The following is a 25,698-nucleotide window of genomic DNA, read 5'->3' as shown; positions in this document are numbered from 1 at the left end:
AGCAAAAACAAATCTGACTAGGAACCATGAGGTTGCAGGTTCAAACCCTGGCCTCGCTCAGTGGGTTAAGGATCCAGCATTGCTGTGAGGTGTGGTGTAGTTTGCAGGTGCTGTTTAGATCCTGCGTTGCTGTGGCTGTGGTGTAAGCTGGCAGCTGTAGCTCCGATTAGACCGGTAGCCTGGGAACCTCCATAAGCCGTGGGTGCAGCCCTAAAAAGCAAAAAAAAAAAAAAAAAAAAAAAAAGCAGGCATTTTATAACCATTCAGATTATTTTTCAAGTATAAGGCAAGAGCCAGCCTAACCTGGGAATACCAGAGAAATAACAGTACTGATGACACACTTTTAAAATAAACAAACAAATATAACTTACTTGAGGACACAGTCCAGGCAATCCAGCGATGAAGCAAAATAAAAACTCACATATAGAGAAGCCATAGAAAAATGGTGTGCATTGATGCCACCTAAATAGAATACGGTTCCAGACCAGAATACAAATGTTATAAATCTTTTAAAATCTTTGCCAAAAGCTTAAAGTTTTTCTTTCTGTTGATTATAAATATACAGAGAAGTTTTTGAAATAGCAAAAACTTTAGTATACCGTAATTCAAAATATTAGAGACTTTGAAATTTAAAGTGTTATTTCTTTGTAAAAGACTAAGAGAAGTTTGAATGGTGCTTGCCTCGCTTGCTTTCATCACATTGTGTAACTTCAGATAGAGGCCACACCTCTTCTATACCTTGTGAAGAAAGTATAAAAATTTCAGGCAGAGCTTCCTTGCCTGCCCGCTTGCATCTCTCAAAAGCATCCTGTCCTCATAAATCTATATCTTGCCTATCAGGAAAAAAAAAAAAGAAACTATACAAATTTCAAAATTTGGATCAGCTTCACGAATTGGATCCTTTGCCGTCTGTGTCATGAAATATATCTGGGAATGCCTTTAATGTAAAGTTTTTCTGCAGGCATTATTTCCTCTACAGAGTCTTTATCCTTTGATGACACAGCCACTTTCTTCATCTTTGTGGATAGTCTGGCCTTTGCTAAGTTCCTCCGGCTGCATATCTAGATACTGCTGAATAGCAGCAGTATCAGCATTCTGTGGTCAGCTATTTCTTCTATAACCCTTTTATGTTCAATTTGAATTTCACTTTGTGTTATCACTTTTCATTTCTTTGCAGACTTTTATCCTCATTGGTTAATTTCCTTTTTTGATTATTATTATTATTTTTTTTTTTTTAGGGCCTCACCCATGGCATATGGAGGTTCCCAGACTAAGGGTCAAATCAGAGCTGTAGCTGCTGGCCTGTGCCACAGCCACAGCAACGCCAGATCTGAGCTGCGTCTGTGACCTACACCACAGCTCATGGCAACGCCGGATCCTTAACCCACTGAGCAAGGCGAGGGATCAAACGTGTGTCCTCGTAGATACTAGTCAGATTCATTTCCGCTGAGCCATGATGAGAACTCCCTGGATTATCTATTTTTATAAATTGTCAAACTGTCATGTAGGATTATCACTAGATGACAAGGAGGCACATAACTACATGCTTGCTGTCTGTTTGCGAACTAAAAAATAGATACACAGTAATCAGTCACTGATAGGCTTTGAAAGAAATGATGGAATTGATCACTGATCTTAATGAGCCTCTGTTATTTACATGGCTATTTGTAGATTGAAGAACCTCAACTTTGTATTGTGTGCAGTTATTTAATAACACTGTGGTATCTGAAATTTGAACCATGTTGTTGAGGGTTTGGTCAACTAAATTGTGGAAACTCAGTTTGTGAGTGTATAGTGAATAGAGAAATAAAGACTGCCTGTAATAATATAATTGACAAAAATCCCAAGTCGAATTGGGGGAAAGTAGGAGTATTTTAATCCTATTATTCTTGTCAGGTAGTCAGTAAATGTCGTGCAGTGTGTAAATACAGTGGTTTAACTTCTAAATGTTTCTCAGTGGTCACATTTTATTAATTTTAGAGGAATCTTTTCCTCTCTCCTGATGAAGAAAATTTAAAAAAAGGATACTCTCCTGGGGAAGAAAATTTTTTAAGAGTTCAGCAGGCCTTTCTTTTTTCTCTCCTTTTCTGTTAAAACCTGCAACTAGTAGCTAGAGATGTTCCAGTCTAGTTTTACTGAAGCAGCTACCAGTTTAGAAAACCTACTTTTTAGGGCTTATGGCCATGCATGCCAGGCCAACAGCATCAGATCTCATACCCTTTGGGTAGTAACACAATTCTCACTAAGGCCTGTTTTATTCCTAATGTTGTGGTCAGGGCAGCTTCATCTTCTAGATTTCACTATTCAGTTTTGATATTTGAAAATTTCTTCATATTATCAAGCTCAGCTAGGCATTAAAATAATTTTTAAAAATTTATACCACATTTCACTGTGTTTGTAGTGTACAGGAGGGGAGAATCTTGCAGGTACTTCATAATTATCTAGACTAGAAATACTCTGTCATGGTCATTTATTAAATCTAGGCGTTCTCTATAGCACAGCAGGTTAGGGATCTGGCATTGTCACTGAAGCAGCTGGGGTCGCTGCTGTGGCATGGGTTCCATCCCTGGCTCAGGAACTTCCACATGCTGCGGTCATGGCCAAAAAAAAAAAAAAAAAAAGTACTTTTTAATAAATATTAAGAAATAGCTGAGACATATAGGAAGAAACTGAATTCATGAAAGATGATCTGAGTTAATATAGAGATACTGTATTTCTAGAAGGGAAAACTCAATTGGTAAAAAAACAAAAACAAAAAAAACAGTATTCCCCAAATTAGGCTCTTCCAATTAAAATTTCAGTGGAATTTTAAGGAACTTTTAAAGGTATCCAGAAGAGTAAATTTTAAAAAGTTATTTAAAACCTTAGAAGAAGATAATTGAGGGGAGTGAATTGCTCAACCAAGTAGCAAGCCATGTTGCGAAGATAGAATAATTAAGATAATGGTTTGGGAGCAGGAAGTAGGTTTATAGAACAAAGAGGTCTGTAGGGCAATAGGAGAGGGAAACAGGTCTGTAGAACAAAGGAGAGGCTGCAGATAGGTGTATTTGTACAGACAGTTTTGAACTAATAAGCTGTATTTTAGGTGATTAGGGAAAGGATGGAGTGTTTAAAAAGTGGTATTTAGGGAATTGGGTATTTGGGGGAACAGATAAAGATATATCCCTATTTCACATCATAAAATTAGATTCCAGATGGAGTTACTATCTAGACATTAAAAAAAATTGAGTATTATTTTGAGATTCAAGATAGCCTTTTTTTTTTTTTTTTAAGGTCTGCACCCATGGCCATATGGAGGTTCCCAGGCTGGGGGTTGAATTGGAGCTATAGCCACTGGCCTACGCCACAGCCACAGTCATGCCAGATCTGAGCCAGGTCTGCGACTTGCACCACAGCTGACGGCAGTGCCAGATCCTTAACCCTCACTGAGTAAGGCCAGGGATTGAACCCTCACTGCTGCTTGTCAGATTCTTTTCCACTGAGCCGCAATGGGAACTCCCTCAAGATAGCCTTCTTAATCATGCCTGAAATCTAGAAACTATGAAAGAAGAGACTAATAGATTTGACTGCATGTTAAAAACTTAAGCTGCATGTTAAAAGTAAGAAATGCCATAAACAAAGTTAAAAGCCAAACAAAAGACAGGAGAAAAATGTTTACTATATATATAACAATGTATAGGGCGTCTCTTGGCCAATAAGACAACCAGTAGAAAAAGGTCAAAAGGTATAAATAGACATTTCAAGACAAATAGCAATGGCTAATACAAAAAGATGTTTATCCTCATTAATAATGAAACTTGAGATACCATTTTTTTGTCTGGGAGATTGGCAAAATGTAAACCATTGATCATCTCCTTTGTTGGTGAGAGTATTATAAGAGTGTAAATTGATGGTAGCTATCAGCAATTAAATATTGAGACCTTTGACCAGTAGGGTCTGGTTTGAGGGATTTGATTCATGGAAATACAAGCATATGTGCAAAAAAAATATGGTATAGAAGTGTATAAACTTATAGATGTTTATTGAAACCTTTATACAGTGAAAAGTTCAGTTCAACTTACATGTTCATCGATGGAAGAATGAGTAAATTTTAGCTTATCCGTACTTTGGAATACTGTGAGGAGCAGGTATTGTGACATTGCTAGGCTCTGGAGTCAGGTTGCCAGGTTTGAATTCTAGATCCATCATTTACTAGCTGCATGATATAGGCTTACTTCTCTGGACCTCAGTTTTCTCATCTATAAAAGGGAAATAATTGAATCTGTTTCAGAGGGTTGCATGATAAATAAACTAAGGTATATAGAACAGTGCTTAGAACAGTAGTACTCAGTAATATTAGCTAACATTAAATTATTATCTTGTGGTTATTAAAAATAATGTATCAAAATTCCAGCATGGAAAAACCCACAGTGATTTCAGTAGACAAATATTAGGGCCATGTGTGCATATGGCATAAGCACCTGTTTGTAAATAAAATTTTTAAATGATGTATGTGCATGTATTTCAGTGGATGTTGATTAATCTGGAGGGATAAATGCCACTCACAACAGTAGTTACCTCTGGGGAATGAGATTGGGAAGAGGGAAAACATCAGATTTTTAAAGAAATATTTTCTTATATGTATTTATAGCTAAAAAAAATTTTTAAGGTTCCCTAGACTGTAAGGATAGTAGAACTTCTAACTTTCATTTTACCTTTTTTATTTTTTTTTTAGTAACTGTGAAAAAGTTGTGTTCTCTAAATGATGTCTGCGTACTCTTATTTTCCTTGGTGACTCACTAAGATTTTCCTTGCAGGAACATGCTTACCCAGCGGATGAACTCATGCCTTTAACCTGCAGAGGTCGTGTTAGAGGCCAGGAGCCAAGTCGGGGTGATGTTGATGATGCCTTGGGAAAGTGAGTATTGATACAGAGAATGGCATCCTAAAGTTCCCAAGTCTTAAGACATGTTACAGGCAGTCATTTGTTGGGGATTGGTTAAATTTCAAAGACTGCTTTGAGTCTTACATTGAGTTCCTTTACTCCTTTCTGTTATCTTTTATAAAATGTTATAATCACTTTACCTCTTAAGTCAGTGAAAAGTTGAGTTGTTGCGATGGATGTGAGTTTTAGAATGTATATGAAGTCATTGACATGTTATAAGGTGTTGATACTTCAATATTTTTATTTTCTTTGAAAAGAGCTAATGAGGGAGTTCCCTTGCGGCACAGCGGGTTAAGGATCCAGCATTGTCACTGCAGCGGCTCGGGTCGCTGCCGTGGCATGGGTTTGGTCCCTGACCTGGAAACTTCCACATGCTGTGGGTGCGGCCAAAAAAAAGAGCTAATGAGTATCTATTCATTTTGAAAGATACATAGTTAGGCTGAACATAAATGTAACATTAGGCCTTTTCAGTATAGTTACCTGGTTCTATCGATGCATGGAAGTGCTCGTCAATGGAAACTTCCAGTCAGTAGGATGTAGATACATCTGCTTATACATTCATGGATAAAATATTCAGAATTCTAACGTTGTCTATCTCATTATACTTGTTCCTTAGATTTTCCCTGACACTGATTGATTCTTTGGACACTCTTGTGGTAGGTTTGATTCTCCTTGAATTATTTTAAAAATTTCATGGTATGTGCACTCAAGAATTATGAATATAATTGTTACACTCTAAGTCTGAAATAGAAGCCTTCAGAATTTAAGACGATTTGATCTTTGCTTCTAAATAAATCTTTCAAACTATTGAGTTGATAATGTTGTGTGCATGTCGAGTGAAATTATGTGGAGTCATGGAGATACTCAAGTCATTTATAGGTATGTCAGCTTACGCCACAGCACCTAAATCAAGAAGGTCGTTTCCCTTTGGACGAGGAAGTGAAAGCTGTGTTCTAGAAAATACCCTTGATACTCTTGTTCCAGAATGACACATCACAATGATACTGAGATTGTTAAATTATATATTTTATATATTCATTAAAAATTTAATTTTTTCTCAGCAGAGATTTTTTAGCACCAAACGATCAGGACTTGGCACTCCTCTCAACCTCATGCCGTACAAAATCATTTCAGTTCATTCTAGCTAGGGACTGTTTGTGATGGCAGAGGCAAATGACTGAGTTCCAGATGTCATGATTTCTAAATGTAGTATCTTTCTAGTTTTTCACTCTCACATCACTTATGGTATAAAATTAGACTTGCTTCATGATTTCTCTTAAGGCGTAATTCTCAACTTTGAATTAATGTCTCAAGTACTGATTAGTGTCTTAAAAACAAAATAAACAATCTTTGTGTTGGCAGAACATTTTCAGAACCAGGCTTTTCTTCCCAGTATTTTTTCTGCATTCTTCTTTCACTGGGCAGTTATTTTTTTCTTTCTTTTTTTTTTTTAACCAGAGACTCTCAACTATACCAGTACCTTGGGAATGTTGCCTCTGAAATCTTAAAAAAATGCTCTCTCTCAAGTTACTCTGATTTAATTTTTCTGGAGTACGACTGGGCATTATTATTTATTCCTCTAAAACTTCTTTGTTTATAAAATTCAGCCCTGGTTGAGAGGAGCTTTTTTTGTTGAGAATACCATGTTGTTTGGATCTTTTTCGTTGTATCAGGGTATCAAAAGTTGTGACTTCATTTTTCAGAGATGAAAGGAATGTGTGAACCACATTATATTGACTGTGACGATCGGAGAGAAGATTGTGTGCCTAATTTTACTTATTTATTTATTTATTTATTTTCCTTTGGCTGCGGCCGCAGTATGTGAAAGTTCCTAGGCCAGGGATTGAACCCCTGCCACAGTGACAATGCTGGATCCTTTAACCTCTAGGCCACCAGCGAACTCTCATATGCCTTATTTTTGATTTGGTGGTCTTAGATGTTCTGCTAATATAATAGAAGAGAAAAAGATAAACACATATCCCAAAAGGCACAAATGACTACCCTGGGAGAAATTAAGTGGAGTTACCTGGTGATGCACATCAGGCCTATGTTGATAGAGAGGAGTGAGTGACGGGCAGTAGCTGTGTGTTAGGAAAGACCTCAGGTGGACTTAAGTTGGTTTCCCATTCGTCACCTTGGCATTATCCTTACGTACAGCAGATTACCTGCCGTCTCTGCGGAAGCTAGTATTTTCAAGGACATGGACCTCAGATATTGTATATTTTTAAATTTTTATTGGAAATGAAGGAGAAAAGGTGGTTCTAGGCTGCATAACTTTTCCTATATTTAGAAATCTGTTGGCCGCTAGTTAAGCAGCCATTATTAAAAGGTTCTATTCTTTGAAGTTATGCCACTTTGGCATTGGTTCTCAAAATATGATTCTAGTACCAAAAGCATCAGCGTCACCTAGCACTTTGCTAGAAATGCAAATTGTAGGGCCTCATCTCGGACATATTGAATCGGCAAGTCTGGAAGTAAGGCCCAGCAGTCTGTTTTTTAACAAGCTTCCAGATGAGTCTAGTGTGTGCTAAAGTTTGAGAACCACCGTGCAGTGATGCATTGCTTTTTTAAACTCCAGTGTACAACAAATCACCTGGGGATCTTGCTAAAATAGAATGCAGATAGTGATCCAGTAGGACTCTGAAGATACGGCCCAAGAATGTGTGTTTCTAGTAAGATGCCACTTGGTGGTGCTATTGCTGCTGGTCCACAGACCACACTTTCAGTAAAGCGTGGTGAACCTTAGTTCTGACTCCTCGTTGCAGGGAGTGACCAGAAGCGATCACATAATACTGATATGTGTGACCTTGGCCAAGTTATTTAACTTCTCTGGGCCCCTCTTTTTACCTCAGAAGGGCCTAGACTAGATATCTAAATATCTGTTAATAGATATTTATGTAAACAGAAGATTTAAAAGAAATTAGTTTGAAAGTTTTTTTCCTACGTTTAGAAGGCATGTACAGCTTATCAATCAAGTATTAATATTTTAATTTACTTTGCAGTTGTTTTTTGATTTGTGGTTTCTTTATTTGAAAATACTAATAGGACAAACATGTCACTTGGGATAGAATACAACCTCTTGTTTTTATTTTGGTCATACCATAATACATTCAGTAGGACTTCTGTTGTCTTTGATCTTTCAGTTTAAACTATTGTTCATAATTCTAGCCATGTAGTTGCTATTGATTGTAATGAAGTCTAGTGCTAACACTTTATTTATTTATTTGGGCTGTACCTGCGGCATTTGGAAGTTCCTAGGGTAGAGGGCAAATCCGAACTGCAGCTGCCAGCCTACACCACAGCCAGAGCAATGCCAGTTCTGAGCTGCGTCTGCTACCTACACCCCAGCTCACAGCAGCACCAGATCCTTAACCCACTGAGTGGAGCCAGGTATTGAACCTGCACCCTCATGAATACAGTTGAGTTCATTAGCGCTGAGCCGCAATGGGAACTCCCAGCAGTAACACTTTACATTTACCTCTAAATTCAACATTACCATGAAATCTGTAGATCGATATTGAACAGATTAAAGACAGTGAGGGAAAGGAAGAGACCTGAATTCATGCTTTGATATCAGCCTAAAAGTTTAAGTAACGCATTCACTAATGGAGCTGTTAGAATGAATTTTCTAGCTGTTTATGAATGAAGAGAACTCTCCATTTTTATTCTCCTTTGAAGCAGAAAGCATTGGAACTGATCTTGAGGGCGGTTCTCTGGAAATAGACGTAGGAAGAATAGGATGAACAAACTGATAAGTGTGTGTATGTGAGGCGTGAGTAAAACCGTTCTGTCTCCTGGAGGCGGTAGAGGGCTGTCCGCATCCGCGTTTGTGGCTGCGGAATTTACATGGACTTTGAGATTGAGGTGGGAATGCACTCAATTTAATATCGGGTTTTATATGATATTTTATTCAGGGCTTACCCTAAATTTTACTTTTACTTGAATGTTAGTCAGAGACACTGTTATGGAATGTTTTATACCTACATTAGAATTTTTAGCGAAAGGATCAAATCGAGTGAGAAGCAGTACAAAGTATTAGCATTGTGCAGCCTTAACGGAGACTGAAAAATCAAAGCCACCTGTGTAATGACAGTGGACACCCCCCCCCCACCACCACCGTGGAACTCATTGCAAGCATCCCCGGAGTTCTCAGCTTAGGATTCTAGACCCTTGTGGTAATAATGTTACTAGGAGTATCAAGCACATACCCGTCAGGCGCTCTGCTAAAAGTCCTTCACATACATCACCTCCTTTAGGAAAACAGACCCATGAGAGGAGGTATTTCCTCTTTTTGTAAATGAAAGAACAGGCGTAGAAGTAGAAGGCAGGAACCAGAACTCAAGTAGGGCTTGTGCTTGACCCCCACATTGCACTGCCTCCTTCGTTAGGGGCCAGGGCAACCACAGGGTGAAGATGGCGAATGGTGTGTGATCTGGGGTCAACTGATCACGGCCTTTCTTCTGAGGCCAAGCAACTCTTAAAACCACATTTGGTGAAGAGGGTGGTTTTTGTTTTATTTTGACTTGGAAACCAAATCCCAGTAGAGCTTACCTCTTGTTGCTCTAGGTCATGGGTTATACACACCAGTTAACGGTTCTTATGGTGATTGTTTTAAAGTCCTAATGATATATCAGTGTGTCTAAAAAAAAAAGTATATAAAGATTCCTTGCAATATAAATAAGCATTAGTTTTTTTTAGTTTTAAATAGTATCACTTTTTTTTTTTTTTTTTTTTTTTTTTTTTTGGTCTATTTCTAGGGCCACACCTGCAGCTTATGGAAGTTCCCAGGCTAGGGTTGAATCGGAGCTGGAACCCCATGGCCTATGCCAGAGCCACAGCAACTCGGGATCCGAGCCGAGCCTGTGACCTACACCACAGCTCACAGCAACGCCCATTGAGTGAGGCCAGGGATGGAACCCACCACCTCATGGATCCTAGTCGGAGTCGTTAACCACTGAGCCACAACGGGAACTCCGGTATCACTTTTTTTATTTTTATTTTTTATGGCCACACTCCTGGCATATGAAAGTTCCCAGGCCAGGGACTGAATCCATGCCAAAGCTGTGACCTACACTGCAGCTTAGCAACACTAGATCTTTTAATGCTCTGCACTGGACCAGGGATCAAACCCATGCCTCTGCAGTGACCTGAGCTGCTGCAGTCTGATTCTTAACCCACTGTACCACAGCAGGAACTCCAGTATCACATTTTTATAACGTGCTTAAGGGAAATGTTTTTTGTATGAGTTAATTTTTAGAGTCTTAAAGTATTAACTTGTTTTAGTAGCTCATTCTGAGTCTATTTCTTTATGTCTTGGTTGAAAACAACTTTATTTTCAATATTTTCTTCTCTTAGGTATTAAATAAAACTAAAGAATTTGAAGATGCTGTGAGAAAAGTTTTAAGAGATGTTAATTTAGATAATGATGTAGTTGTATCAGTCTTTGAAACAAACATCAGAGTTCTTGGGTGAGTATATGGGACACTAAAGCTTAATTTTAATAATAGAAAAGCAAAAAAGGGTATACTCTTTATTTCTTGATAGTAATAAAGCAAGAAATGTCTTTTTAGGGCCACACCCCCGGCATATGGAGGTTCCCACGCTAGGGGTTGAAGTGGAGCTGTAGCCGCTAGGCTACACCATAGCCACAGCAACGCCAGATGCGAGCCACATCTGTGACCTACACCACAGCTCACGGCAACGCTGGATCCTTAACCCACTGACCGAGGCCAGAGATTGAACTTGTATCTTCATGGATACTAGTCAGATTCATTTCCACTGAGCCACTCCCAACAAGAAATGTCTCATGTTTAAAAGTTAAAAATGAAATGCTGTGAAACACAGAGGCTGTGGGATGACCCTCATCATATGAGGGCAGGTAGTAAGTAGCAGGCTCTGGGAATAGTTGCAGACTCAAATCAAAGGTAGTTCTTGTTATGTCGTTAAACGACTGACTGTAGGTCAAACATTTGCATGTTAGCGGCATCTCAGGTTTTCACCAGCTTACTTCGGTTTTCGCCAGCTTACCTAGTTTCCTAACCTCAGTCGGCACCTTTTCAAGCCCAATGAAACAAGTTATAGGATTACCTTTGATCTAAACAGTGAAATACTCTTGGAAAACAGGCATTCCAGTACTTATTAATTCACTTTTCAGCATTATTACATTTTTATATTTAATGGTTACTTTTGTGTTAACTCATTTCCTTTTGTCAGACGAAGTAAGTCTATTCTTGAGTTAAATTTAAGAAATAGTTTTGTAGCTTTTTCATAGTTTACTAGTCTAGTACATTTAATACAGAGTAGGGAGTTGGGTTCTTTTTTTTATAGTGTTATACTAAGAGTCAACGATTTCATGATGATATAATTAAATCAGTTAAATTTCAAGAAAATTTAAGTTATCTAAGAATGCCAAACACTTTACAACAGACAAAACATCTGATTTTTTTTTTAAATGCTGGTTATGTAATATATAATGATTTTCCACAAAGTGAGTAGCTAGTGGTAGGTAGAAAAGTCAAGTTCTTCTGTGGTCTTTCCACATCTTTTTAGATGGTGATGTGTAAGTATCAGCATGGCGTGGCTAATGTTTCATTTCTGTGGTTGTAGGGGCCTTTTGGGTGGACATTCACTGGCAATCATGCTGAAGGAAAAAGGCGAGTACATGCAGTGGTACAATGATGAACTTCTCCAAATGGCAAAGCAGTTGGGTTACAAGCTTTTACCAGCTTTCAATACTACCAGTGGCCTTCCTTATCCAAGAGTAAGTAATTCTGAAAAAATATGGCAGTCTTTATATACTTCCTTTGCTATTATTAAGGGGAAAAAAATGAATTTTTTGTGATCCAGCCATTGTTTCTCACTTGCTTGAGGCTGGAAAAAAAGTACGTCAAACTATATAACAAATTTATATTGACATTTCAGTTAATTTTGCATTTGAACGGTATGAGAATTTAGATGAGTTTAACTAAAGCCTTTTATGTACCACTGTATGACACAATAGATTATACTGCTGAAGGAAGAAACAGATGCCAGACTAGAAGTTGGGTACAGAATTATTCATGCAGAAGAAATGATGGAAGAGTGAGAGTAGGTGTTTACTCTCCAGAGGAGAGGATATAGGACAGTGAGGAGGAAGTCGAGCGGTGAAAAGGAGGTAAAAGTTGTGAAAAGTCAATCAGTGAAAAGTTTGGAGACTTAGGAGGAGAACCACAAAATAGTCTATGGTATTACAAAAATCCTAAAAAGAAAGTCTCCAAAGGAGATGTTGTAGCAAACATTAGGAGAATTAGGTGCAGAGAGAGCCTCGAAGGATGTAATGCAGTAGAATAAAGGGGAGAAGGATTCAAAACAGGCGAAAGTATAGGACCACTCACTTTGAGATTTCTTCTGTGTCGATAATTAAAGAGAGTTGGCAGCAGAGTCAGTCAAAGGAGTTTTTGTGTTTTTCTCCCCCTAAGAAAATTTGATACTTAAAGCAGAGGGACGTAAGCCGTTGAAGATGGAAAGGACTCTGTCCCGACGTATTTCATTCTTTATTAGTGCTGTTACTTTACTTTCTCCCTCCTACCCAGGGCAGACACCTCAGCCATTACCAAGTATTGAGTAGAGTCCCCTCTGCTATGTAGGAGGTCCCCATTGACCACCCATTCCGTATACAATATTGTGTGTATACAATATTGTGTGTATTGTGTGTCCCAGCATATGGTCTTTCCCGGAGAATGGTCCATGTGCACTTGAGAAGATTGTATGTTCTGCTGCTTTTAGATGGAGTGTTCTATACATTTAAGTCCATCTTGTCTCTTATGTCATTTAAGGACTGTGTTTCCTTATTGATTTTCTGTCTGGATGGTCTGTACATTGCTGTAAGTGGGGTGTTAAAGTCCCCACTATTACTGTGTTGTTACCAATTTCTACTTTTATGTCTGTTAGCAGTGGCCTTATATATTGAGGTGCACATGTATTTACAAATAATGCAAATATGTTACATCTTCTTGGATTGTGCCTTTAATCATTATTAATGTCCTTCTTTGTCTCTTGTAACATTATTTTATTTTATTTTATTTTTTTGTCTTTTTGCTATTTCTTGGGCTGCTCCCGCGGCATATGGAGTTTCCCAGGCTAGGGGTCTAATCGGAGCTGTAGCCGCCAGCCTATGCCAGAGCCACAGCAACGCAGGATCCGAGCCGCGTCTGCAACCTACACCACAGCTCACGGTAACGCCGGATCGCCAACCCACTGAACAAGGGCAGGGATCGAACCCGCAACCTCATGGTTCCTAGTCGGATTCGTTAACCACTGCGCCACGACGGGAACTCCGTAACATTATTTTAATGTCTATTTTGTCTGGTATGAGTATTGCCACTTAAACTTCCTTTTGATTTCTGACACATGGAATACCTTTTTCCATCCTTGCACTTTTAGTCTGTATGTGTCCCTAGATCTGAAGTGGGTCTCTTACAGATAGCATATATACTGTTCTTATTTTTGTGTCCATTCAACCAGTCTATAGTCTTTGTCTTTTGGTTGGAGCATATAATCCATTTACTTTTACAGTAATTATTGTTATGTATGTTCTTATTGCCATTTTGTTAATTGTTTTGGATTTGTTTTTGTAGGTCTTTTTTCTTCCCTTTCTCCTTCTCTCTTGGTTTGATGACTGTCTTTAGTCTTGTCTTTGCATTATTTTTTCTCTTGTTGTGTGGGTATTGTAGATTTTTGGATTGTGGTTACCATGAGGTTTTGATTTAGCAGTCTATATATATACAGGATTGTTTTAAGTTGCTGGTCTTTTAATTTCAAATGCCTTTCCAATATCCTGCAGTCATACTCTCCTCATCTCATGATTGCTAGATTTGCTAATCATATTTGTGTGTGGATAATTTCCTACCTTTACTATATGTTTTACTTTATTGGTGAGCCTTCTCATTTGTAATTATTGTGTTACTAATTGTGGCCTTTTCCTTTCCACCTAGAGAAGTACCTTTAGCATTTGTTGTAAAGCTGGTTTGGTGTTACTGAATTGTCTTAGTTTTTGTCTGTAAAGCTTTTGATTTCTCTGTCAAATCTGAATGCAAGCCTTACTGGGTAGAGAATTTTTGGTTATAGGTTTTCCCCTTTCATCACTTTAAATATATCATGCCACTCTGGCCTGGAGGATTTCTGCTGAAAAACCTGCTAACAACCTTATAGGGGTTCCTTTGTATGATATTTGTTGCTTTTCGCTAGTTGCTGTTGACATCTTCTCTTTGTCTTTAATTTTGGTCAGTTTGATTAATATGTGTCTTGGCTTGTTTCTTCTCGGGTTTATTCCTATATTGTACTTACTCTGCTTCCTGTACTGTGTTTCCTTTCCCCTATTAGGGAAGTTTTCAGCTACTATCTCTTCAGATATTTTCTCTGGTCCTTTCTCTCTTCTCTTGCTGGGACCTCTGTAATGTGAATGTTGGTACATAATGTTAGCCCAGAGGTCTCTTAAGACTGTCCTCATTTCCTTTCCTTCTTTTTTCTTCATTCCATTCCATATCAGTGATTTCAAAGAGTCTGTCTTTCATCTCACTTATTCTTCTGCCTCATGTATTCTGTTGTTTATTCTTGTGTTATTTTCATTGCAGTTATTGTATGACTCATTTGTTGTTCTTTAATTCTTCTGTCTCTTTGTTAAACATTTCTTGTAAGCTCTCGATCTTTGCCTCCATGTTTTTCCCACAAGATCTTGGATCATCCTCACGATCATTATTCTGAAGTCTTTTTTATGTGTGTAAAAGGTAGGTTGCCTACCTCCACTTCACTTAGCTGGTATTCTGGAGTTTTGTCTTGTTCCTTTGTCTGGAGTATACTTCTCTGCCATTTAATTTTGTCTAGCTTTCTGTGTTTGTGGTCTCCTTTCTACAGGCTTCATGGTGTAGCTGCTCTTGCTTCTGGTGACTGTCCCCTGTAGATGAAGTTGACCCAGGGATTTGTGATGGCTTCCCAATGGGAGGGACAGGTGCTTGCCCACTGGTGGGTAAAGCTGGGTCTTGTCCCTCTGGTGGGCAGGGCTGTGTTGAGGGGTGTGATTAAAGGCAGCTGTGTGCCTAGGAAGACTTTAGGCAGCCTTTCTGCTGATAAGTTGGTCTGTGTTCCAACCTTGTTGATTATTTGGCCTGGGGCCTCTCAGCACTAATGCCTGCAGGCTGTTGGGTAGGACTAGATTTTTTCCAAAATAGCAGCTTCCCCAGGGCTCATGCTGTTAATTATTCCAAGACCTCCACCTCTAGTGTCTTTCCCCCACAGTAAGCTGCATTTGACCACTACCTTCCTAGGAGAGCTTCCAAGACCTGTACGTAGGTCTGGTGCAGATTCTTCCTTTGTCTTTGCTTTGCCCTGGTACCCAGTATATATGAAACTTTGTGTGCACCCTCTGAGAGTGGAATTTCTGTTTCTCCCAGTCCTGTGGAGCTCCTGTGCTCAAGTCCAACTGGCGTTCAGTGCCCCAATGACCAACCCCCAGTTTAGGGAAACTGATGTCTGGTTCAGAGCTCTCACTCCTGTGTGAGAGCCCGTGCATGTATAGTTATTTCCCAGTTTGTGGGTTGCCCACCAGCGGGTATGGTATTTGCTTACATCACAAAAGCACCCTTCCTGTTATCTTATTGTGGCTTCTTCTTTGTCTTTTGAATGTAGGATATCCCTTCTGGTAGTTTCCAGTGTATTTTGTTGATGGTTGAGCAGTTAATTGTGATTTTGGTGTTTTCAAGAGAAGAGACAAGCTTGTGTCCTTTTGCTCTGCCGTTTTGTCTCTCATTTCTCTTATTAATATTTTGTTATTTTAATGGTCATTTTAAAAACTCACATGTAAACCCTAGACCTAGTTTCTGGTCAGGTTGGTTCTTATTAATCTATGTTTATACTGTGGTATTTGTCTGTCTGCAGATTTTTTTCTTTGTTATTTGTTAGCCTTTCAGTATATTGCTAGCAAGGCAATGTATTCTATAGTTTAAATTTTTTAAACCTGTAAATAAAATTTTGATCTCCTTTTAAACACATACCATAATTTAATCAGTTTTTCTCTATGAAAGACTACTTAACTTAGTACTGCTTTTTTATAAATTCACAATTAAACCTATTTCCTTTAGGACTGTCTAGTTTCCTACTTTTGTTTTTTTTTTGGGAGGTGGGGTTTTCTTCTTAGGGCCACACCCACAGCATATGGAAGTTCCCAGGCTAGGGGTCGAATCAGAGCTTTAGCTACTGGTCTACAACACAGCTATAGCAACACAAGATTTGAGCTGCATCTGCAAACCACACCACAGCTCACGGCAACACCAGATCCTTAACCCACTGAGTGAGGCTAGGGATCGAACCTGCATCCTCATGGATGCTAGTTGGGTTTGTTACCACTGAGCCACAATAGGAATTCCCTAGTTTCCCATTTTTGTACTAACTAATTCAAATTGTCCAGAGAACAAGATGGTTATAGAAAGTATTTTCTCTGTGTAATTATTAGAATGATACTGAATTTTGATGTCATTGAGGAAGGAACTAAATGAAAATTTTATTTATCCCATGAATATCATGTACTTAGATTATAATTCCCTAGAGACTAATTGGAAAGTCACAGAGATCATCAGGTAAAATTTCAGTGTTTATTTTATTAATTATTTTCATGATTTGATTAAAGACCTTGATTGAAAAATGGTTTCTTATCCAGAAGCCATTATCTGTTGATAATTGCTAATGATAATCTTTTGATTTTATTTAGATTAATTTAAAGTTTGGTATCAGAAAACCAGAAGCTCGGACGGGAACTGAGACAGATACCTGTACCGCTTGTGCAGGTACCTTGATCCTTGAGTTTGCTGCTTTAAGTCGATTCACAGGAGCAACGATATTTGAGGTTTGCTTTTTATAGTCTTTGATCACTGGGGCATTGGGCATAACTAACTTTATAGATTTCCTTCATTAATCAAATATTAAGATTATCAATTGAAGGATTTCTGTTATTTTAGTGAACTTTTTTGTCTAAATTCCAGCACATAGCCTTTAATAGTGAAAAACATAAAAGCTATATTAAAAACATAAAAAGCATTTTGTTTACAAACTACAAAGTAAATTTTTAGCTTTACTCTTAGAAGGTTTTTTAGTGGTATTACTTATATGAAATTTGATAGCACAGGTATCTTTTATGAAGCAGTATGTTTCTGTGTTTGTTAAACTTGTTATTTGCTAGACTTTTAGATGGTCTTTTGCATTTCTGAAAATTTCAGTAGATCTTGTAAAACATAGTGGAATTTCTGCACTTCAGTCTTGATTGAGAGTCTTATCCATAAGTTTGTTTTACTCCAAGGGAAGTATTTTTCATGATCCAAAGACTTAATGTCCCCCAAATATTTTATTCTGGACTAGCTATGTCTCACACTTGGCAGTTTAGCTAATTGTGTAACCATGTCATTGGAGTGCAATAATAGCCTTTTTGCAAATATTTTACTTAGGAGTATTTTTAAAAGTTCAGCAAATGGTGCACATGGAACAAGCAAAACTAGGAACTATGCTAACATTCAAGACATTGCATCTGGGTGTAAATAAAACAATTTAAATGGGCTTTGTATTTGTGTATGTTCAACGTACTTTAAGGACAAATTTATCTTGTTTAGTTTAATTTTTATTCTATAACTTGCTGACTAATATTTTCCCTTCCTTAAAAAAAAAAAGTGTCAACACACTTTCTAATTTAATTTGATCTACAAACTCTAAACTACTGATGCATTACAGGTGAGGAAAATAAGGCTCAAAGTTGCATGACTAGTGGGTGGGTGGGTGAGTGGAACCAGAATTAGAATACATGACTTTCTGAATTTAAAGCCCAGATACTTTCCTCTGGGCCGTATTATATTTAAAAACCATAGTTTTTTCTTTAACTTCTTCAATGTACAGTGATTTATTATGAGAGAAGCAAACTGACACAGGACGAGTAAACTACAGTCTTCAGGCCAGATCCAGCCACTGCTTCTTTTTTGTGAAGTTTTATTGGAACACAGCCGTGCTCATTTATTTATTTTTGCCTGTGGCTGCATTGGTGCTACAGTGATAGAGTTGAGTGACTGTGACAGTGACTCTGTGGCCCATAATGCCTAAAATATTTACTGTCTGCCCCTTGTCAGAAAAAGTTTATTGACTTTTGATCTAATACATAAAGAGACTTGAATTCTCAGATTAGATGTCCTATAATTCGGTTTTAAAGTTTGGTTAAATCTTTGATTTTACTGGGCTTGTCTTCTTAGCAGTAAAATAGAAGTAGGGAAATGTAATCTTTATGAAACTTTCCAGCTCTGAAATCATACCATTAAATAAAGCTGTGATCTGCTTTGTTTAAAAATTCCGCATAAATAGATTGAATCAAGAAGTAAAACTGGAGTTCCCCTCATGGCGCAGTGGTTAACGAATCCGACTAGGAACCATGAGGTTGCAGGTTCGGTCCCTGCCCTTGCTCAGTGGCTTAACGATCCAGCGTTGCCGTGAGCTGTGGTGTAGGTTGCAGACGCGGCTCGGATCCCGCGTTGCTGTGGCTCTGGCATAGGCCAGTGGCTACAGCTCCGATTCGACCCCTAGCCTGGGAACCTCCATATGCAGTGGGAGCGGCCCAAAGAAATGGCAAAAAGACAAGGAAAAAAAAATAAATTAATTAAATTAAATACTTAAAAAAAAAAAAGTAAAACTGTTTTATAACCTGTTCTTAAATCTACAAGGTGACACATTGGTTTAATGATTTATTTTCTTTTCTAGAAATATTTATGCCATACTGAGTAGTTCATGCTTTGAAATTTATTTTAACTTAGAAACTCCTTTGCACATATTCTTTGCTTTTGTTTACATCTTTTCATCTAAAGCCAAGAATTAAGAAATAATCTTAATTTAGTGTCTAATGGACAAAAATAAATGAGAAAAGAAGAGAAAAATGTATTATAAGGCTACATTTTTGGTTTTGTGACTAGTCATTTTACTTACTCTTCGCTAAATGAAGATGCCTGCTATTTAAAAAGTAGGATTTCAGGAGTTCTCTGATGGCTCAGAGAGCGCAGCTTAAGGATTTGGTGTTGTCACGGCTATGGCTGAGGTTCAGTCCCTGGCCCAAGAACTTCCACATGCCACAGGTGTAGCCAAAAAAAGAAAAACAAAGAAAAAAGAAGCAAGGATTTATTGCAGTTCTCTGGTGGTGCAGCAGGTTAAGGAGCCACCGTTGTCACTATTATGGCTTGGGTGGCTGCTGTTTTGTAGGTTCAGTCCCTGGCCCAGGGAACTGCTGCAAGTGTAACTAAAAAATAGAAAGTAAGGAGTTCCTGTCATGGCGCAGTGGTTAATGAATCCGACTAGGAACCATGAGGTTGTGGGTTCGATCCCTGGCCTTGCTCAGTGGGTTAAGGATCGGGCATTGCTGTGAGCTGTGGTGTGGGTCGCAGACGCGGCTCGGATCCCACGTTGCTGTGGCTCTGGCGTAGGCCGGTGGCTACAGCTCCAATTCAACCCCTCGCCTGGGAACCTCCATATTGCCGTGGAAGCGGCCCAAGAAATGGCAAAAAAGACAAAAAAAAAAAAAAAATAGAAAGTAAGCTTAAAATGCTTATTCTCTTTCAAACATGTGTCATGCCAACTTTGAAATTCTCTTCCAATTTTGTAAATAAGAGTACTTAAGAGTATCTAAGGAGATTTTCACTTTGCATTTAAAAGACAGAAATTATTTTAATAAGTTAATTTAATGACATCAGCAGTTTTTCATTTAATAATGCATGTGTGTGAATGTGGACCTGAACTACAGCAGCAGATCAACAGGAATGGTCTCAGAATGAGATCATTGCAACTAAGTAGCATTTTTAGAGTCATTCTTTTTAATTAGGCTACACTGGCCGAAAGAGCCAATATTTGACTTGGAAGAAAATGTCATGTATGTTATGAATGATTATCTTTGGGACTTTTACTTAATCCTTAAAATATACTGTGGACTTTGATTTTTGTTTCCTGTTTGCCAAAGATATGCAATTCTTCAAGTATGCTTTTTTCTATTTTTATTATAGGAGTATGCAAGAAAAGCTCTTGATTTTCTCTGGGAAAAAAGACAGCGAAGTAGTAATTTAGTGGGTGTGACCATAAATATTCATACTGGAGATTGGGTACGAAAAGGTATGTAAGGTGGCTTTTCAGTCCTCAAAATGGTTGGGAAATAAAGGATTTTTATTTGTTAAAATAGTCTTTAGGACAGAATAAAACATAATTTCTCATAAGGTCACTAGACTTTTAACCAATGTAGCAAGGTTTTCTTTGGTGCCAAATAATGGTACACTTACTCTAGATATGACTTAGTGTCCTATTTCATACCTTATAGCATTATAGACAGAGGGTATAAATATAACAATACAACTAATCTCTTCAAGAATTAGTGCTCAGAATACCTCAGCCATCTCACATCAAGATGTAAAGTGGAAATCTGTATTTGGTAATATTATCACCAATCTTTTTTTTTTTCTTCTACCTTTAGACATAGCACGGCAGCTAAGAGTGTAAACTCTAGAATCATGTTGGGCTTTAAGCTATGGTCTGATCTTGGGCAAATTATAAATTATATAACCTCTGGGTACCTCTGAATCTACACCCATAAAATGAGGGTGATGGTGTACACTTCATGGAGTCGCTGCGACTGAATGAGTTAATGTAAGGCACTTGGAGCAGGGCCCGGCATGTGCTGTGCTTACTGTGACGTTAGTGCTCACTAATGTGGTGTTAGTCCTTTGTTAGTAATTTCACTGCCAGGAATCCAGCCTGAGGAAACAGGTAAAAATTAGAAAATCATACGTTCCTAGAAGTTCCCGTTCTGGCTCAGTGATAGCAAGCCTGACTAGTGTCCATGCGGATGCAGGTCCAATCCCTGGCCCCACTCAGCGGGATAAGGATCTGGTGTTGCCATGAGCTGGGGTGTAGGTTACAGACATGGCTCACATCCTGCATTGCTGTGGCTCTGGTGTAGGCCGGCAGCTACAGCTCTGATTCAGCCCCTAGCCTGGAAACCTCCATATGCCGCGGGTGTGGCCCTAAAAGACAAAAAAAAAAACAAAAAACACTGCCCCTATTCACTATTGTCTAAAGTTTCCCAAGTTTTATCTGAATGGTTCCTTCCTGAAACTCATCTGAATCCTGGCCTCAGAATTCTGTGATTTCTTAATTATTTTTTTAACCTACTTTGAAACTCAGATACCAATTAAGTAATCATAATTAATTTTGAAGTAATTATAATCCTTGGCTTATGACATTCTCATCCTCAGCCTATGCATGGCCCGTGTTATTTAGTCATTTTAATGATGTAATAAGCACTCAGGAGTTCCCGTCGTGGCTCAATGGTTAGCAAATCCGACTAGGAACCTTGAGGTTGCAGGTTCGATCACTGGCCTCGCTCAGTGGGTTAAGGATCCAGCGTTGCTGTGAGCTGTGGTGTAGGTCGAAGATGCAGCTTGGATCCTGCATCACTGTGGCTGTGGTGTAGGCCGGCAGCTGTAGCTCCGATTAGACTCCTAGCCTGGAAACCTCCATATGCTGCTGGTGTGGCCCTAAAAAGCCAAATAATGATAAATAAATAATGTAATAACCAACCACAAGTGGACCATCCTTTCATTTTAAAAGCAGCTGACTTGACAGCATACCACTTTTACATGTGGTCCCTGACTCTCCCTACCTCTTGCAGTCACACACCTCTGCCTCCTCTAACTGAAAGAGCATCATTGTTATCTTGTGTTGATCATTCCCTTGCTTTCCTTTTAATAAAGTTTTATTGCATCTTTGTGCATTACATAAATTTTTTGTTTTGTTTTAAACTTATGAAAGGGTATCATGTCATATGCGACCTTTTGAAACTTTTCACTTAAAATTATATTGCTAAAATTCTTGCACATTATTTTTTTTGAGTGCTGAGTAATGTTTTATTTGGACAAATAAACCATGATTTATGAGCATTGAGATTGCTTCTAGGATTCTACTCTTGTATATTTTACTCTGTGAATATTTTTGTATTTCTTCTCTTGTACATGTATAAGTTTCTCTTGGCTATATATCTAAGAGTGGAATTTTTAGATCATAGGGTAAGCTAAAGTTCAGCTGCAGGAGGTAAGCTCAGATTGTTTTCTGGAGTTTTATACCTTCACTCTCAACATAGACGAGATCTGTGGATCAGCATCCTTTGTTGGCAGCACTTTGTATTGTCAGACTCAAAGACTTGGCCAAATGGGTGTACAAATGATTTCCCATAGTGGTTTGATTTACATTTCTTTGATCATAGGTGATGTTGAGCACGTCTTCATATCTATTGGCTATATGTGTTTCCCTTTTTTTCTTTTGTGGATGTTCTCATATTTTGTCAATTTTCTATTGGGTTACTTGTGTTTATATATTTATATATATATAAAATTCATACCTATATGATACTTACGATCTATGTGATACCTGTCCTTTGAAATTTATCGAAGTTTTCTCTCTGGCCTTGCACATGGTCCACTTTTGTATACATTTCAAGTGTGCTTTCAAATGTATATTTTCTGGAGTTCCCGTCACGGCACAGCAGAAACGAATCTGACTAGGGATCATGAGGTTTCGGGTTCGATCCCTGGCCTCTCTCAGTGGGCTAAGTATCCAGCGTTGCCCTGAGCTGTGGTATAGGTTGTAGACATGGCTCTGATCTGGCCTTGCTGTGGCTGTGGTGTAGGCCAGCAGCCACAGCTCTGATTTGACCCCTAGCCTGGAACCTCCATATGCCATGAGTGTGGCCCTAAAAAGACAAAAAAAATAAAAATGTGTATTTTGTACTTTGGATACAGAATTCTAAATATGTCAGTTTGCTCAGTTAATAATGTTGTGCAGGTCCTTGCTAATAAGTTTCTGTTTGCTTGACTTCTTAAGAATTAAGGGAAGTGGAAGCTCCCACTGTGGCACAATGGAAATGAATCCAACTAGTATCCATGAGGATGCGGGTTCGATCCCTAGCCTTGCTCATTGGTTTGGGGGTCTGGTGTTGCCATGGCCGTGGTGTAGGTCGCATACATGCTCAGATCCCTTTTTGCTGTGGCTGTGGTGTAGGACAGCAGCTGTAGCTCTGATTCGATCCCTAGCCTGGGAACTTCTATATGCTGTGGGTGTGGCCCTAAAAAGCAAAAAAAAAAAAAAAAACGGATAAAATTCTGACAGTGATAGTGGACCTGTGAACATCTCCCCGTAGTTCTGTTCTTGCTTCATGTATTTGGTTGGGAGCATTCATTTAAATTTGTTACTTCTTCTTAGTTGAACCTTTCATCATTATGCAGTGACCATCTCTAATAATACCATGTTAAAGTGTTTTGATCTGATAGTAATATAGCTTCATCAGCTTTATTTTGCTTAATACTTGCCTGATAAGTCTTTTTCTATACTTTCAGTCTTTGCAGGTGCTCATACCACATGTGTAACTTGTGTAAAATTTATGGATTTTTAAAATCCATTTTATCAGTCTTTGTCTTTTAATTAGTGGATTTGGTGATACTTACTGTTATTTATGTATTTGGACTTATGCTGTCTTAATTATTATTTCAGCGTGTCTCACCTTTTCTGTGCTTCCTTTCAATCCTTTTGTTTTTAGTGGAAACCTGTATTTACCTCATAGTAAGACATGAACTTCAGTATGCTCTCCTAGCCTTTGGCCTCCCTCTGCCACAACCCTCATCCCCTGTTATGTTGATACCATGTAGATATTTCGTTCTTAACCATTATGAATATGTTTTCTCTTCTTTCTTTTGGTCTTAGTGGCCACCTCCCTGCCTCTTTCTGTAAAAATAACAAATTTTATTAAGGTATTTGGTTACCTATACTTTGTATATTTCTTGCAACCTCTTTTAGATTTGCCTCTCTTCTATGTTTTTATCTCAAACTGTCTTCAGTAGCTTTGATAGCTTCTGAAGCCTTATACACTTCATGATAATTTTATTATTCTTTTATATTTCAGTGACAGTTTAGCTGCATGTAAGTTTCTGTTTTAAGTTATTTTCTTTCAGGTCTTTGAACATACAACTCTATTACCTTCTTAATCTTCTTAAAAAATCTATTCTGATTCTTATGTCCTTATTTGTGATCTACTCTTTCTCTGGAGTATCAAGATTATCAAAGACAAAGAGAAATTTCTGAAAATGTCACAATAGGTATAGATGTAGAGTTATCTTTATCTCGCCTTCTGGTAATCTCTGGGCCCTGTCAATTGAAAATCTTTGTTTTTAATTATTGAAAGTTAACCTTTAAAAGACATTTTATACTTTTCATTTTTATTTATCTTTTTGCAGTCCCTGTTATTACATGAAGTCTTATATTTGCCGATTTGTTCCTCAGCTGTTTCCTAGGTGCTGTGTTTCCCATCTATTATTATGTTATTTTGTTACATTTTTATTCCTAATTTCTTATCAATTAAAAATATTTTTCTTCTCAATTTGTATTGCTAATATCTTCCCTATCTCTTTAGTGTGTTTAGTAGACTACTTTTAAATTCTTGGTTTGTCTGTTCTGGAGTTCCCGTCGTGGCACAGTGGTTAACGAATCCGACTAGGAACCATGAGGTTGCGGGTTCGGTCCCTGCCCTTGCTCAGTGGGTTAACGATCCGGCGTTGCCGTGAGCTGTGGTGTAGGTTGCAGACGCGGCTCGGATCCCGCGTTGCTGTGGCTCTGGCGTAGGCTGGTGGCTACAGCTCCGATTCGACCCCTAGCCTGGGAACCTCCATATGCCGCGGGAGCGGCCCAAGAAGTAGCAACAACAACAACAACAACAAAAGACAAAAAAAAAAAAAAATTCTTGGTTTGTCTGTTCTAATATTTTCTTTTTCTTCTTCTATTCCAGTACTTTCTTCTTCTGTGTAAAAAGTCACACACCTTCAATGTTTTTGTCCTATAAGTTCATTTCCCTTGTCACCTACTTTGTGAGAAGATCATATCCCAACCCTTATCAGCCCCAATGATCCTAGGGATGTATTCTCAGAAGTTTTTTGTGTTGTTGTTTTCCAATACTTTTTTTATTATTAGAGTATAATCGATTTACAATGTTGTGCCAGTTTCTGCTGTACAGCAAAGCAACTCAGTCATACATATATATAGATACACATACATATGTACACATTCACACACACATTCTTTTCTCATGTTAAGTATTTCCATCATAGTGTATCCCAGGAGACTGGATATAGTTCCCTGTGCTGTACAGTAAGACCTTATTGTCTATCCATTCTAAATGTAATAGTTTGCATCTATTAACCCCAAACTCGCAGTCCATCCTACTCCCTACCCCCTCCCCTTTGGCAGCCAGAAGTCTCTTCTCTATGTCTGTGAGTCTGTTTCTGTTTTGTAAATAGGTTCATTTGTGCCATATTTTAGATTCCACATGTAAGTGATATAATATGGTATTTGTCCTTCTCTTATCTCAGAAGTTTTTGAAAATACCAGTACCTGAACTAGAGATTCTTATTTGATTGGGCCTGGAATGTGCCATGGGTATAGGGATTTCAAAGATAACAATTGTAGTTAAAATTTAAATTCTAATTTATCAGCCTTTAGAGTTTGGGAGGGAAGAGGTGCGGAAGAAAGAGAAGGTCTCAAATTAGCTCCCATCTCTTTTTGAGTTCAGTTCTTTATATACAGGGCTTCCTCACTGCCTGATTTTACTCCTGAGGATACCTGGAGCATAGATCTGAGTTGTAGCAGGTGTGGGAAGAGACACTGTATCTTAAGGCAGTGACAGAAGAGACACATGA

General features: G+C 38.3%; 1 protein-coding gene across 6 annotated transcripts in view; it reads left to right on the top strand.

Annotated features, from left to right (window-relative positions):
• Window positions 1–25,698, top strand: part of EDEM3 (ER degradation enhancing alpha-mannosidase like protein 3) — a 74,104-nt gene that overhangs the window by 15,326 nt on the left and 33,080 nt on the right. For all 6 annotated transcript variants that reach the window (XM_021102628.2, XM_021102625.2, XM_084977966.1 and 3 more), the window contains exons 3-8: window positions 4,797–4,897; window positions 5,541–5,580; window positions 10,280–10,392; window positions 11,531–11,684; window positions 16,665–16,799; window positions 19,972–20,077. In XM_021102628.2, coding sequence (XP_020958287.2) covers window positions 4,797–4,897; window positions 5,541–5,580; window positions 10,280–10,392; window positions 11,531–11,684; window positions 16,665–16,799; window positions 19,972–20,077 — 649 coding nt within the window. The remainder of the gene's footprint in view (window positions 1–4,796; window positions 4,898–5,540; window positions 5,581–10,279; window positions 10,393–11,530; window positions 11,685–16,664; window positions 16,800–19,971; window positions 20,078–25,698) is intronic.

This window comes from Sus scrofa, chromosome 9, assembly GCF_054392235.1.
Source record: "Sus scrofa isolate SSC_HxYL_T2T_F1_AM1 chromosome 9, Sscrofa_HxYL_maternal_Yorkshire_Landrace_v2.0, whole genome shotgun sequence".
In the NCBI taxonomy this organism is placed as follows: domain Eukaryota; kingdom Metazoa; phylum Chordata; class Mammalia; order Artiodactyla; family Suidae; genus Sus; species Sus scrofa.
The sequence above is the reverse complement of the archived record's forward strand: the minus strand, read 5'-3'. Positions and strand labels throughout refer to the sequence as shown.